Source organism: Budorcas taxicolor, chromosome 22, assembly GCF_023091745.1.
Source record: "Budorcas taxicolor isolate Tak-1 chromosome 22, Takin1.1, whole genome shotgun sequence".
NCBI classification, from domain to species: Eukaryota; Metazoa; Chordata; class Mammalia; order Artiodactyla; family Bovidae; genus Budorcas; species Budorcas taxicolor.
In genome coordinates this window covers 48,902,227-48,916,279 of record NC_068931.1, presented here as the reverse complement: position 1 = coordinate 48,916,279, position 14,053 = coordinate 48,902,227, and the positions used below count along the sequence as shown (strand labels likewise).

Here is a 14,053-nt window from a genome sequence, read left to right as displayed (position 1 = left end):
CAGATGCTGGCTGTGCCTTCGGCCACCAAACCTGATTCCGGTCACCTCCCGCTCTGCCACCCAAGGAACGCAAGCCTCTCTCGGTCGTGGCCTCCCCACGACCAGGAGGGTTAACCTACAAAAGTGCTAACCATCAAGGTCAAGTATACAGGTTTGGGGCACAGCAAGGCCTCGACTATCCATCAACAGCTGGAAGGTTAGGGTTGACCAGACAATATTCTGCAGCCTCCCTCAAACGTCAGAATCACGCACTCCACCAAGAAGGGATCGGAAGGCCCCTGGTGCTGGCTGCCTGCTTTCGGACAGTGAGGTCCTGAAACTGTCTGGCTGCCTGCCCTTCTCCTGAAAGTCCCCACCACCTGGGGAGGCCGTGGTGGCCAAGCGTTGTCCTGCATCGTATTCCAGATTGCAAATACAGGTGGGGCCCCGCTTGGCGCACAGCATGGGCTCTGCGCGCGTCTGCCGCCCTGAATGGCAGAGTCTGAGCCCCTGATGGTCGGGATGTTTGCTCCTTGAGCCCATCTGTGGTCCAGAGGAACACTCTCTCCTTTCACTCTAGCTGATTTCCTCCAGTTCAGAGCCTGAGAGAGGTGGGGTGGCTGCTCCTCAGTGCTCGGTATAAATCTTTCAAGAGTTTACTGGCACGAACGTTCTTTCCCTACAGCCTCCTCTCCCCTGGCCCCGGCCGGGGAGCCTCTCCTCACAGGACATACTTTCCATCCCTTTAATCATCTTTATTGCCTTGCTTTGGACCCTGTCCCGGGTCCACATCCTTTGCGAGGTGTGCTGACCTCACCGGGCATTTGTTAACGCGCGCGGCTCAGCGGAAGGCTGGCTTCCCGCTGCCTGTACGTCAGGCTCCCCTTCCTACGTTCCTGGGCCACACTGCTGCTTTCTGGAGGCCTGCACTGTCCAGGGGCTCGGGCTGAGAGGGGTGACCTGGCCCCGGAGTGGAGGTGTGGCTGACGTGGACGCGCACAGCGGCCTGCCCCTGCCTGGGCCCAGGGGGTGACTTCTCCTACGGAAGCTCGGGGACTCCCTGAAGCTCCACACATGTTCTGGGGATCAGGGGGCAGGGGAGGAGTGACACGGAGCCTCTGCCCCTCCTGACACCTCCTCAGTCCCCATGTGAACCCCACTTCTCCTTTGGGGGGTGCTCCCTACCTCTTCCCTCTGAAGGGAACCCAGAAACCAGGAATCAGCTGCACTGCGAAAAGGCAGCACACAGAGAACAAGGACTGCACCCTGGTCAGGCCAGGAGCAGGCTGGGGCCAGTCTCCCTGCCCCACCTTCCGCTCTGATGCCACTACACGAAGCGCCTGGCGGGTCTGGGTTCTAAGCCCGGACTGCCTGCCTCCCAGCTGGCTGAACACTCACCGTCCTCTGGGAATGTTTCCATTCCACTAAATCCACCAGCTGATGACATTCCTGGGGACTGGATCTCCATCCACCCCGAATTGTGGCCACCACCCAGCACCCGTTGTTCAAGGCCCTTTGTGTGTGTTTGTGTGTGTGTGTGGTGTGTGTGTGTGTGTATGTGTGTATGTGGTGTGTGTGTATGTGTGTGCATGTGGTATGTGTGTATGTGTGTGTATGTGGTGTGTGCATGTGGTATGTGTGTATGTGTGTGTATGTGGTGTGTGTGTGTGTATGTGTGTGTGTATGTATGTGTATGTGGTATGTGTGTGTGTGTATGTGGGGTGTGTGTGTATGTGGGGTGTGTGTGTGGTGTGTGTGTGTATGTGTGTGTATGTACTGTGTGTGTGTGTGGTGTGTGTGTATGTGTGTGTGTATGTGTGTGTATGTGGGGGTGTGTGTATGTGTGTATATGTGGTGTGTGTGGGGTGTGTGTGTGTGGGGTGTGTGTGTGTGTGGGGTGTGTGTGTGTGGGGTGTGTGTGTGGGGTGTGTGTGTATGTGTGTGTGTGTGGCGTGCGTGTGGTGTGTGTGTGTATGTGTGTGTATGTGGTGTGTATGTGTGTGTATGTGGTGTGTGTGGGGGGGGTGTGGGTGTGTGTATGTGTGTGTGTGTGTGTGGTGTGTGTGTGTGGTGTGTGTGTATGTGTGTGTATGTGGTGTGTATGTGTGTGTGGTGTGTGTGTGTGTGGTGTGTGTGTGTGGTGTGTGTGTGTGTGGGGTGTGTGTGTGTGTATGTGTGTGTATGTGCTGTGTGTGTGTGGTGTGTGTGTATGTGTCTATGTGCTGTGTGTGTGGTGTGTGTGTGTGTATGTGTGTGTGGGGTGTGTGTGTGGTGTGTGTGTGGGGTGTGTGTGTGGTGTGTGTGTGTATGTGTGTGTATGTGGTGTGTGTGTGTGGTGTGTGTGTGTGGTGTGTGTGTGTATGTGGTGTGTGTGTATGTGTGTATGTGGTGTGTGTGTGTGGTGTGTGTGTATGTGTGTGTATGTGTGTGTATGTGGGGTGTGTGTGTATGTGTGTATGTGGTGTGTGTGTGTGGTGTGTGTGTATGTGTGTGTATGTGTGTGTATGTGGGGTGTGTGTGTATGTGGTGTGTGTGTGTATGTGGTGTGTGTGTGTGGGGTGTGTGTGTGGGGTGTGTGTGTGTGTGGTGTGTGTGTGTATGTGTGTGTATGTGTGTGTATGTGGGGTGTGTGTGGGGTGTGTGTGTATGTGTGTGTGGGGTGTGTGTGTATGTGGTGTGTGTGTGGTGTGTGTGTGTGTGTGTGGTGTGTGTGTGGTGTGTGTGTATGTGGTGTGTGTGTATGTGTGTGTATGTGGTGTGTGTGTGTATGTGTGTGTGGTGTGTGTGTGGTGTGTGTGTGTATGTGGGGTGTGTGTGTGTGTGGTGTGTGTGTGTGTGTGTGTGTGGTGTGTGTGTGTGTGTATGTTTGTGGGGTGTGTGTGTGTGTGTATAGGGCAAGGGGTTGGTGGGGGGAATCAGGGACCTTGGGCAAACCTTGCCTCCAAGAAGCTGCACAAGAAGAGGTATTTTTAGTTCTCTGAGCAAGCAAGCTGGGTGGGCTGTTTCTTGGTGCTCTCAGAACAGTCTCTGTTCAGTAAAGGTAAAACTATAAGCTACCGCCTTTATCTAAGAAGAAATCCCCTGTAGAGGAGAAACTCTTCAAGCAGAGCCTTCCCTGCTCCCTCCCTTCCTTTTTTCCCTCTTTGTCTTCCTCCCTCCCTCATTTTCATCCAGAAATCATTTACGCACGTTCAATACTCTGGCCCTGCTTTTGCACGAGTGGCCACATGAAAGAAATGCTCTGCAGCTGAACTTCTCCACTCGAAACACACTCTGAAGGTCTTTCCTTGTTGGAGAGCCTTTCAGGAAACAAAGTTTCAGCCTCCCAGACACCCAGCCTCAGTTCTTTGCTCCTATCCAGAGCTACCCCAGGCGCTTTTCTTGGCCCCTTGCTGTCACCCAGCTGGCATCTCAGGGAAGATCCCAGTTTCTGCCTTAGTTTAGGACAGCACTCCCCTTGACACATCCCAAGGCATTCGAGAGAAGCAGCGTATGCAACTGCTGATCTGTGTGTCGCTGTCCCAGCCCGGCCCAGCCAGGCCAGGGACGGGGCGGAGGAGAGACAGAGAGTCCTAGAACTGTGAGCTCCAGAGCCTCCTGGAGGCCGTGTGTCAAAACACACGCCGGCAGGTCAGAGTACCCCGAGGACTGCTACTGTGGCTGCCCAGTCGGTGCAAAGAGCTTTCCTCTTCCTCAACTGCAAAACCTGCCCTGGACTCCTGCAGGGATCCAATCCTGGGGCCCCCCACTCACCCTGTAACCAACCCCACTGCAGCCACGTCACCTCTTATTGTATCGGCTAGTGACCAGGAAAAGCAAAATGCAGGCCAGGACCGCAGCTACACAGGGCCGAAGGCAAAGAAAACCCAAAGCTGGCGATCGAGTCTCCTACCTGCGGTCATTTCTCCTCCTCCGGAACAGCTTCTTCGTGTGCGCGATCTCTACCTCGTGGGGCATCGGGTGGTAGCCCTGTGTGGTTGGGGAAGGAAGAGGGGCGTCAGTAAATCTGAAAGACGGCAAAGAACTTCCGAGTCTGAACTAACATACAACAACATCTATGACAACAAAACCAGATTGAGAGTTTGGAAAGGCTAGGCTCTGACCGCCAAATCCAGATTGAAAAATGGACAATATTCGAGTCCACGCATTTCCCACCAGGTGATGATGCTGGAATCATAGAACCAAAGAACAGTGGGGTCCCTAGACTTTGTCAAATCCAGCCATTCAAATGAGAACACTCAGGTCAGGAGAGATAGATGAGGGTGTGCAAGGTGAGGCAGAGAATTAGCAAGAGAATCAGACTGGAATCGATGGTGGACAAGCTAACCCTCCAACATCAGGCCTCCTAACACCAGGGGAATGTGACTATCTTCTATGAGCTGTGGAGAGGACCAAGGAGACACAGCCTCCTTGCAAACCCTGAGCCTCATGCAGAAGGAATGTGCTAGGACCCAGTTTTCTCCTCAACCTAGTCCAGAAGGCCTCATGCAGATTTTTTTTTTTTAACCAAAGATCCTTGTTACTTATACTCCTGGGGTGTATTTAGGGGAAACATGCAAATAGCTAATGTCTTTTTAAATGTTAAATTGTGGAAAATGTTAAGGTTGGTCTTTTGCATATATTGTCATCATGATAACAACTACGTATATATATGTTTACATCAAGGTTGGAGAGAAGTGTTAGTCTCTCCGTCATGTCTGACTCTTCTCGACCCCATGGACTGTAGCCCTCCAGGCACCTCTGTCCATGGGATTTTCCAAGCAAGAATACTGGAGTGGGTTGTCATTCCCTTCTCCCAGGCATCTTCCCGACCAGGGATCGAACCTGGGTCTCCTGCGTTGCAGGTGGATTCTTTACCACCTGAGCCACCAATATATTTACATCAAGGCTGGAGAGAAACCCTTTCCTTACCATGCAGGGCCGATGGAGTAAAATGCCAGACAGCAGGCAGAATTATTTGCAGAAGGTGGGCTGATAGCCAGCTCTCTTCTTATTGTTCCCCTCTCCCCAGGAAAGTGTGTTCTGGTGGGATGCAGGAGAGCACTGCCCTTCTATTATGGTCTGGCTGGGGCAGGGTGGGAGGGCTTGAGCGTACCTAAGGCTGGCGGTCTGCAGGGAGGCAGTGGCCTGGCTTGGGCGCGGGACATCTGGGCACGGGTCGTGATGCAGAGTGCCCAGCCTGAGCGTGGTCCCCATGCCGCCCACAGGGCCCTGGGTGTGCATGGGGTCAGAGGGTGTGCTGGAGAGGGCAAGAGTCCAGTGAGCCCCTAGTTGCACTTTATAGACAAGGAGACTGAGGCCCAGACCCTCGATGGGGACAGTGCATGCCACCCTCTCGATTCGGGCTCCACAGTGGAGGGTCCCGGTGGGCTGCCTTCTCTGGGCTTTGCCCCCAACCACAGGGCTGGACAGCCTTGGACGCTGGTAACCCCGTCAGCCTCGAGGTGCTTCCTGGGGAGGGAATGAGGGCGCTGGGGGGACAACAGGCTTAGGAGGACACAGAGACCCTGGCCTCTCAGATGCCGACCCTAAGGCGTCTGTTGAGTCCAGGGAGGGAACGGCACACTTCAGATTTTATTTAACTTACATTATTTATATGTCGGTCCCTCCCTCACAGCCTGTCTCTTGCCTCCAACAGTCGGCCGAGAAGGCATGAATGAATTCCTGCTCGGGCAGCCACAATGGGCCCCTGCAACCCGAGGATGTGCTTTGTTTAATGATTTTCTCAAAGGATATTATTTGCTTTCTTTAATACAAAACACAAACAAGGAAAAACACCAAGTCTTCCCCTCTCATTTCCCCTCTCCCACCCTGACCCAGCTCCAGGCTGGCCCCTTCCCTCCCTCCCAGCCTCAGGTCACTGCAGGAACACACTGGGCGGGCCCAGCGCAGACAATGGCAGGAAGCCGAGGCTCCCTCTCAAGCCGGAGGCCTGGACGGGGAACTGAGCCCTGGGGCTGGGCTGAGGGAGCTGTCCCGACACTTGGCCTTCCAGTAGCTCACAAGGGGCCGGCCTCCCCTGCCCAGGTCCCAGAGTCCTGGGCTCTGATCTGCATCCCTGCCTCCCCGCTCCCCATGGCTGTAGCAGAGGGGAGCTGCCCTGGTGACCCAGACTCATGGAGTTCCAACTCTCTGCCAGGACTCAGTGTAGCCCGGGGGGCAGGAAGGACCACTCAGGGCTTCTAACAAAGCTGCTCTGGCTTCTGTGTCCTTCCATTGCCTCCAAATCACTAATATGAATGTTCAGTTCAGTTATTGCTCAGTCGTGTCCCGACTCTCTGCGACCCCACAGACTGCAGCACACCAGGCCTCCCTGTCCATCACCAACTCCCGGAGCGTGCTCAATCTCAAGTCCATTGAGTCGGTGATGCCATCCAACCATCTCATCCTCTGTCATCCCCTTCTCCTCCTGCCTTCAAGCTTTCCCAGTGTCTATATAAAATGTCAGAGTAGTTAAACGTCTGGGCTCTGGAGCGACACTTCCTCTTGACGGCTATGTGACTTTGAACAGGTGACCTAACCTCTATGTGCCTCAGTTTCCACATCTGTGAGATGGGGATGATAGTAATAGCATCCGCCTCCTAGGGTTCCTCTGAGGGTTAACCGTGTTGATAAACATGTAAAGAACGTAGAGCAGTGCCTGGCATGCAGCAAACCTCAGTAAGTATCGCTGGTGTTGTCACTCTGACCCTCTCTGCTCAGGGCTGAGCTGAGTGCACCAGGACAAGCAAGGCTGCTCTGCTTCCTGTTCTCAGGCCCCCAGTCCTGGCAGACAGAGTCCAGAGGAGGCAGTTTATGGGGAAGAGAGTGAAGAAAGCTCAGGTGAGGGAAGATGGAGGGAATTAGCAGAGAGTGTGGGGACCAGGAAGCATGCTAGGAAAGGGCGGAGGAATTCTGCCTGTGTTCTCTTTGGTCTACAGCGGGTGGACCCCAGCGGGAGACCAGAAATCAGCTGAACGAAGTGACAGAGCCAAGCTTTGCACTCCTGAGGTCTTCCTTCCCCAGGAGCACCCCAAGGCCAGTGCTATAGAGGACTGGCCCCACCCACAAGGCCACCTGGGCCCCAGCCTACTGGCACCACGGTGAATAAATGAATGCCTGGGGCACCTGTGTAGAACTTTCAAACCGTCCTGCATAAAACGGGGTGCACTGTATTTATACAGGCTTCACTGGAGGACCTACTTCAATCAGCCCGTTGTTCTTCAGATTCAGACTAGCAGGGGTACCACGTGACACACACACCCCAATATGCTGCCCACTACCCCCAAAACAAGGGCATCTGGGTGTCAAGAGAGGGAAACACGAGGCCAAAAGAGGAAGAATGAGGGAGACTGTGAGTTTAGCTAAGATCTGCCATCAGATTAGCCGCCGACCCAGACTAGCCCAAGTTCTTCAAAGCCCCTAGTGAGAGATGAGGCTGGTATGTGTTCAAAGCAGCAGTATTCATAACAGCCAAAAACGGAAACAACTCAAACGTCCTTTAACTGATGGCTGCGTGAATATGTGGTCGCTCCATACAATAGAGTATTACACAGCCACAAAAAGGGAGGGAATTCTGATACAGGCTGCAGCATGGATGAATCTTGAGAACATCATGCTCAGGGAAAGAAGCTAATCACCAAAAATCCCCATATAGTTCAATTTCATTTTTATGAAATCTCCAGAATTGGCAAATGTGCAAACACAGCAAGTAAATGTGTGTCTGCCAGGGGCTGGGGAGAGGCAGACTGGGGAGTGGCTGCCAGTGGGCTCCAGGTTTCCTTGGGGGCAACGAAAACATTCTGGAATCTGGACAGAATAACCTCATGAATATACTAAAAACCATTCACTCATATTATTTTGAAGGGTGAATTTTATGGCATGTGAATTATATCCTAATTTTTAAAAGGTGGAAAAAATTTTCTAGGTAGAGGGAATAGCAAGTGTTTAAAAAAGAAAGATCCAGCCACCGTGAAAAATGTTCCCCCACCCCATTCAATTACTTTCCAGGAAGCAGCTGCCCTAAAACACAGTTCCTACAAAAGGGCTGGAAAGGGTGGTATGTGCAGGACAGGGCATCCAGTGACAGGAAGGACTAGTAAGGAACCTGGAGAGGAGCAGGAACTGGTACCCCCAGGCCTGGCCAGGGGACAACAGAGCTCTGGCTTAGACCAGAGATTTCTCCCTGCTCTGTAGGTATTAGCAGAATGTACCCTTGAGTGGAGAATGGAAAATTTATCAGGTCAGAATGACCATTCAAGAGAGTATAGTAGCCTTTGTTCCGTTTCTTTACTCAACAAACCCTTCTACCCCATGCTCCGAAAGAGCCCCAGGTGGACATCAGTCCAGGTATGAGCACCACCCCCACCCCGACCCCTGCAAATGAAGACGAGCCCCACCAGCCTCTCGATCACCAGCTGGTGTGTGAGTTTGGTCAGCCAGTCAGGCGGGCCTCTGCAGCATCCCCCTGGACCCCCCAGCCCCCCTGCTCTCTTCCACCTCTCCACATAAGAACCCTTCTCCCTGAGCTCTGAGACCTGGCTGCAGCTCCCCTCTGTCTAACCTCTGACCACTTTCAATAACTAAGAGGGCCTGGGAGACAAGTAGATTATATAAACCAAGCCTCTCTAGGGAGGGAGGGAAGACAATACTCCTTCTGCACGCAGTTCTAGCAGAGGACACGTGAAACACACACACACACACACACACACACATACACACTCCCATCCCAGAGGTCAGCACTGGCCTAGGATGTGGCATTGTGGGCACCATGTTACTGCTCGGGTTGCAAAAACCCATTATGTAAAATCCGCCCATCCTGGGGCAGGCTGAGGCTAATACCTCACAACCTGGGACAGCAGGTATTTCTGGGGGATTAAGGCAGAAGCAGCAGAGCTGCTGACCCTAGGCTGGGAATACAGGGGCCTCACGCTCAGATGGCAGCTATAAACAGGCATCTTGGGTCTGAGGGTTCGGGTTTGGGAGGGAGGGTCATGCAAGCATGCTGAGCAAGCCAACACGTGTGATGGGTGGCGCTGAGACCAGCTAACTCTGTGATAAGAGTGATGTACCACCCAGCCATAGCTCCCCTCCCCCATGCTCCACACTCCCCACCTACCGACCCATCCACCCACCCATCCATCCACCCACCCATCCACCCACCCTACAAATATTGTTGTTTTAGACACTGCACATACATTAGCGAAAAAGCAATGGGCAAAATGCTTGTTCTTACAGAGCACTCCTAATGACAGGAGAGAAAGGACAAACACATAGATAATATGATCAATGATGGAAAATCCTGGAGCAGAACCAGGCAGGATAAAGGGACGAGGGCCGCAGGGGTGGGGGTGGTCAGGGGAGATGCCTCTGTCACTTGCCAACTAGCCATCAGTCCATCCGTCCATCTGGCCATCGTTGGTTCTTCCTCACCCAAGCAGCTCTGAAGGCCAACCACGTGCCAGGCGCATCAGAGGGGAAATAGCAGAATGAAGAGCCCCAGTTCCAACCCTGGGAGCTCGGGGGAGCGCAGACGCGCAGGCCGCCACGTGCACAGACGTCTCTGGCAGCCGGGAGGGAGGAGCAGGCAGCTCTGCCTGGGGCAGGGGCAGGGAGGCCTTCACCTGGGGTGCTCCCTGAGCAGAGTGCTAATGGGTGGACAGGCGCATGATGGAAGAGAATAAGGTATGTTAGGACCTCAGCCTGCAGGCCAGCAATACCCACAGCACAGGTGGGGTGTCTAGAATGAGCCGGCTCAGCAGGAGGGGGAGGCGGCACCTGGCGCTCTGCGGGCGGGGCGGGGGCTCCCAACTGAAGAGGTGCACGCGGTGCCACCTGGACTGCCTTCTTCACCCCTACAGCAGGCAGAATCAGGTGCCCCCGAAAGACCAGCTGGAGTCCCCATATTGTGAAAACAGGGTCTTCACAAATAGGATGGAGTTAGAATGAGGTCATTCTAAAGATTAGGGTGGGCCCTAAACCCAATGGCCGGTGTCCTTACAAGAAGGAATTTAGAGACCGAGACACAGGCTATGTGAAAATGGGGGTAATGTTTGGAGGGGAGCAGCTTTGAGCCGAAAAAGGGGCGAGGATTGTTGGCAGCCACTCGAAGCCAGGAGAGGCAAGAGACGATTCTTCCCAGCCTTCCGGGAGGGGATGGGGGTGGGGTGGCCCTGCTGACACCCTGACTCCAGACTTCTAGTATCCAGAACTGTGAGACTGCAAATGTGTGTTGCTTTCAAGCCACCCAGCTGATGGTACCGTGTTCCCGCAGCCCTAGGGAACAAATCCCCCTGGCCCTCCTGGCCCAATCCTACACAGCCACCCGGGCAGGCGTCCACAGCTCGGGGCCTGCCTGACAGCCTCCTCTCCGGTGCTCTCAGCATCCCCAGGTTCTCCTCTGAGATCCTGTTTGACGCGGGAGGTCCCTGAGTCTATCCGATTCTTCCTGGTGAGCTAGCACTACTGACCCCAGGCGGTGCTATTCTGGAAACTTCATGGGCGCTTCCCGTGGTGGGATGCCAGGCTCCACGCATGACACTTTCAGTCTGGGTGAGGGGCAGTCTTCCAGCCCCCTATCAAACCAACAGCTCAGTCTGTTACCCAGGTCTCAGCCTTCACAATGATCCTGATCTCTTTGAAATGAGATGCAAAATTCCTACAGGACAGGCAGCATGTAACCTGGCTCTGGGACATGCTTCCTGGCCGGGCCCCACCCTCCAGGTTAGTTCACCTGGAGGGAGCAGGAGACAGGAGGGAAAAGAGGAGACACCTTGAGTGCAGGAGACCCGAGGCTGCAAGTTCCTTTGCTTCCTGGCCACCTGGTGGTGCCCTGGACCCGGGTCCCCGGCTGGGCGGCTGCCAGACGAGCCCCTCAATCCTAAACCTCACCCCCCAGGTGAGTTCAAAGGGCGAGGACCCATCTGGCTCTTGGACCACGTGCACGAAGCCCTGCAAGGGTTCCGGGCTCAGGTAGGTATTAACTAAGTATCTGTTGAAGAAGAGAAGGGAAGGAAAGTGGGTGGGAGCCTCATGCTGGTTGAGCCTCTACTGAGTAAGGTCTCTGGACAGAAATACCAAGAGGAGTGGTGGCGCAAACACAGCACCCCTCGCCACCTCTCGGGCCCCGAGGCAGGGCTCTGGGACGGTGTCTCACCCGGGGCTGAGATTCCAAAGTCAGCCAGGACAAGGGCCAGGCCCCGCACACCCACTTAACCCTTGCTGCACCCGCGGGCTCTGAGATGACCTGACCACGGCTCCATCGGCAGGCCTCCCTGCCCCTCCTCTCCAGGGGAGCTCGCCCTGCCCCTGCCCCTCTCTCCACGAGCTGGTGCCTGCGGGCCCCCACTCACTGCTCTTTCTGCTTCCCCTTCAGTCTTGCAGGATGAGGTTTCAAAGGGCCACACAGAGCTCAGTCCCATGGCCGGAAGCTTCACAGAACTCTAGGCCCACTTCCTCCTCGAAGGAGATTTCCCTGATATTCCCGTGACCTGCGACCTCTGACCGCTAACCCCCCGGACCTGGGTCTGATAGAAATCATCCAGACCTATTCTCACGGATCTGTCGTTTCTCACACACCGGCTCTCTGCAAAGGGAAAGTGCATAACACAAAAACAGGAGAGCTTCTTCCCACCCTGACTGTGGTTGACCTGGACAGGCCTTCAGGGGGAGCTGGAGCAGCTGGGACATGCGGGGTTGGAAAGCAAGGCTGAGGATCCCGGCCCAGGCCATGCGGCGACGGGAGGCTCCACGTGCAGCACTATTCAAAGCCATCCCCAAGGTGACCCCAGCCAGAAATACATACAGGGTTACAGGACTCCACTGCCAGGACATGCAGAATGTGGCCCTTTTTTACACGTTGGCTGCCTTTCCTAGCACACTGCAGTGTCCTGAGAGGTAAGCCCTGTGGCCCCAGGCCCACCCTCTCCAGACACCTGCCCACTTGGTTATCCATCTCTCCTGGATAACCGAATCTCCATCCTGGCCTCTTGGAAACCACAGCCCCCTCCTCTTCTTCCCAAGGTTGAGTATCAGTCCCACCTGTCACTCCCGAGAATGCTTTGAAACGCCTGGAAACTAATGGCTTCCTCCTCTCCAGAAAATTCCAGATGACCCAGAGTGGAGGGCGCCATGAACAGCAACCCAGAAGAACTGGATGTTGGTTTTGCTGCACCCACTGGGTGAGCCCAGGGAGCTGGAGCCCCACGGAGGCAGGACAGACTCAGGCCAAGCCAGCTGGGCTCCGCAGGCCCTCTGTCTCCAGCCCAACATGGGGAGACATCCCGAAGGCAAACAGTACAAAGGAAACAGAACTTGGCAACTTAAGGGGCCATAAAAATATCAAGTACAGCTCCCCTGACAATGAGTTTGTCTCAACAGTGGAGCCTTCCTCTTGCTGGGGTCATGTTTTTTTTCATAGCTTCTAAGAAGCTATCCTACCAAGCTCCACGTGGGCAGGATGTGTGGGTCACGTCCAAGCTGAAACAAACAGGTAATGTTTCTAAAATTCCTGGAATCTCCAGGCTGCACATCTATTCAGAGCAGCTGACCTGTTTCAGAATAAAAGGTGGGGGTCGGGCGGGCTAACTCATGTCTCAGTTCGTGATCTTCTAATTTTTCTTTTAATTTATTTGTTTTAATCAGCCGAGACCCTTTTAAGAACAATACCTCAGCTGGAGTCCCAATATGAAAACACAGATAAAGGTCAACAGGGCAGAGGTGCTGAGATTGCCTCTGAGCGATCAACGCTCACCCCCTGCCTCTGGCCGCCCCCATTTGCACCCTGAACTGTAAACCTCCCCTTCACCTACTCTGAAAGACTGGATGTTGGCTCCACAAGACCTGGACGTTCTTCCAGAAAAGGAGTGTAACCAAAGTTCTCTGGTCAGGGTTTAGTGGGGTCTGTGCAGGCGTGCTTGCAAAGTGGCTTCAGTCGTGTCCGACTCTGTGGGACCCCATGGACTGTAGCCCACCGCGCTCCTCTGTCCATGGGGATTCTCCAGTATTCTCCAGCATACTGGAGTAGGTTGCCATGACCTCCTCCAGAGGATCTTTCCAGCCCAGGGATCAAACCCAGGTCTCTTAATGTCTCCTGCACCGGCACGTGGGTTCTTTAGCACTGGTGCCACCTGGGAAGCCCAGTGGGGTCTACTGCACATGAATATTCTGCCTGTGGAGGTCTTTGGGGGTGTGGACCCTCAGCATTCATCCAGAAGGCGGGGATTTGAGCCTGTACAGGGGTGCAGTTACAGAGGTCAGGTTGCTGGAACGTGGCCTTCCTTAGATGCCCTGAGCTAACAAAACCTATCCCTCCTTTTTCCTTCAAGTTGGGTTTCTCACTGTAACAGCCCCGTAACTTGACTAGTAACCCCCACAGAGCCGTTAGGCAACCTGGGCTCCAGCACGGCTGCCTGACTGGGATACCACTGGGAAGTTATCTCGCCCAGCCCTCTGCTCCTTGTGAAAAATGAGGGTGAAAATATTTGCTCTTCCTACCTCCTGCGTCATGTATCTTTAAATAAATTTTGAGTTGGGATTCTGTTCCGTGTGACCAAAAGAGTCCTAAATAGTTCAGCATGATGCAACTTTAGGTGTTGTTCCAGCTGATCTTAGTATATCCACGCAGTCCAGCAAAGTAAACATGGGCGTCCCTGCCCCCTCTCGCAGCCAGCCACATCAGGAAGGATCCCTTGGGCAATGCCAAATACAAACGACATGGGCTTGATAATTTCTGAGCGAACAGAAAAAATAGATGACAACGTTGATGCCAAAGATAGGACCTCAAGCTAACAGAAAAATGTTAGGGAATTGTGTCTATGTTATGAGGTATAAAATGTAAAGGAAACAATTTAAAGTAACAATGTAAAGTCCTAATTTTTCAATCATGATCAGTTTCCCATTTGCAACCAAGGTACTCCTGTGATGTGTGAGTGTGTGTACATGCATGCCTGCACAGGGAGGGCTGTTGGATGGTGATTATAACCCTCTCTGAGTTGAAGACCATGTGAGCCCCAGTGGCTCAGGATCTCATCCAAGTGACAAGCCCAAGACCAAGAGTCTAGAAGGAATCCTAGCTGCATCCACCCCCCCCCCCCCC

At 53.9% G+C, this 14,053-nt stretch overlaps 1 protein-coding gene across 2 annotated transcripts in view; it reads right to left on the bottom strand.

The window, feature by feature from the left end:
• The window catches only part of CTIF (cap binding complex dependent translation initiation factor), a 329,462-nt gene that overhangs the window by 148,272 nt on the left and 167,137 nt on the right, over nucleotides 1–14,053 (bottom strand). For both annotated transcript variants that reach the window (XM_052660394.1, XM_052660395.1), the window contains exon 7: nucleotides 3,872–3,948. In XM_052660394.1, coding sequence (XP_052516354.1) covers nucleotides 3,872–3,948 — 77 coding nt within the window. The remainder of the gene's footprint in view (nucleotides 1–3,871; nucleotides 3,949–14,053) is intronic.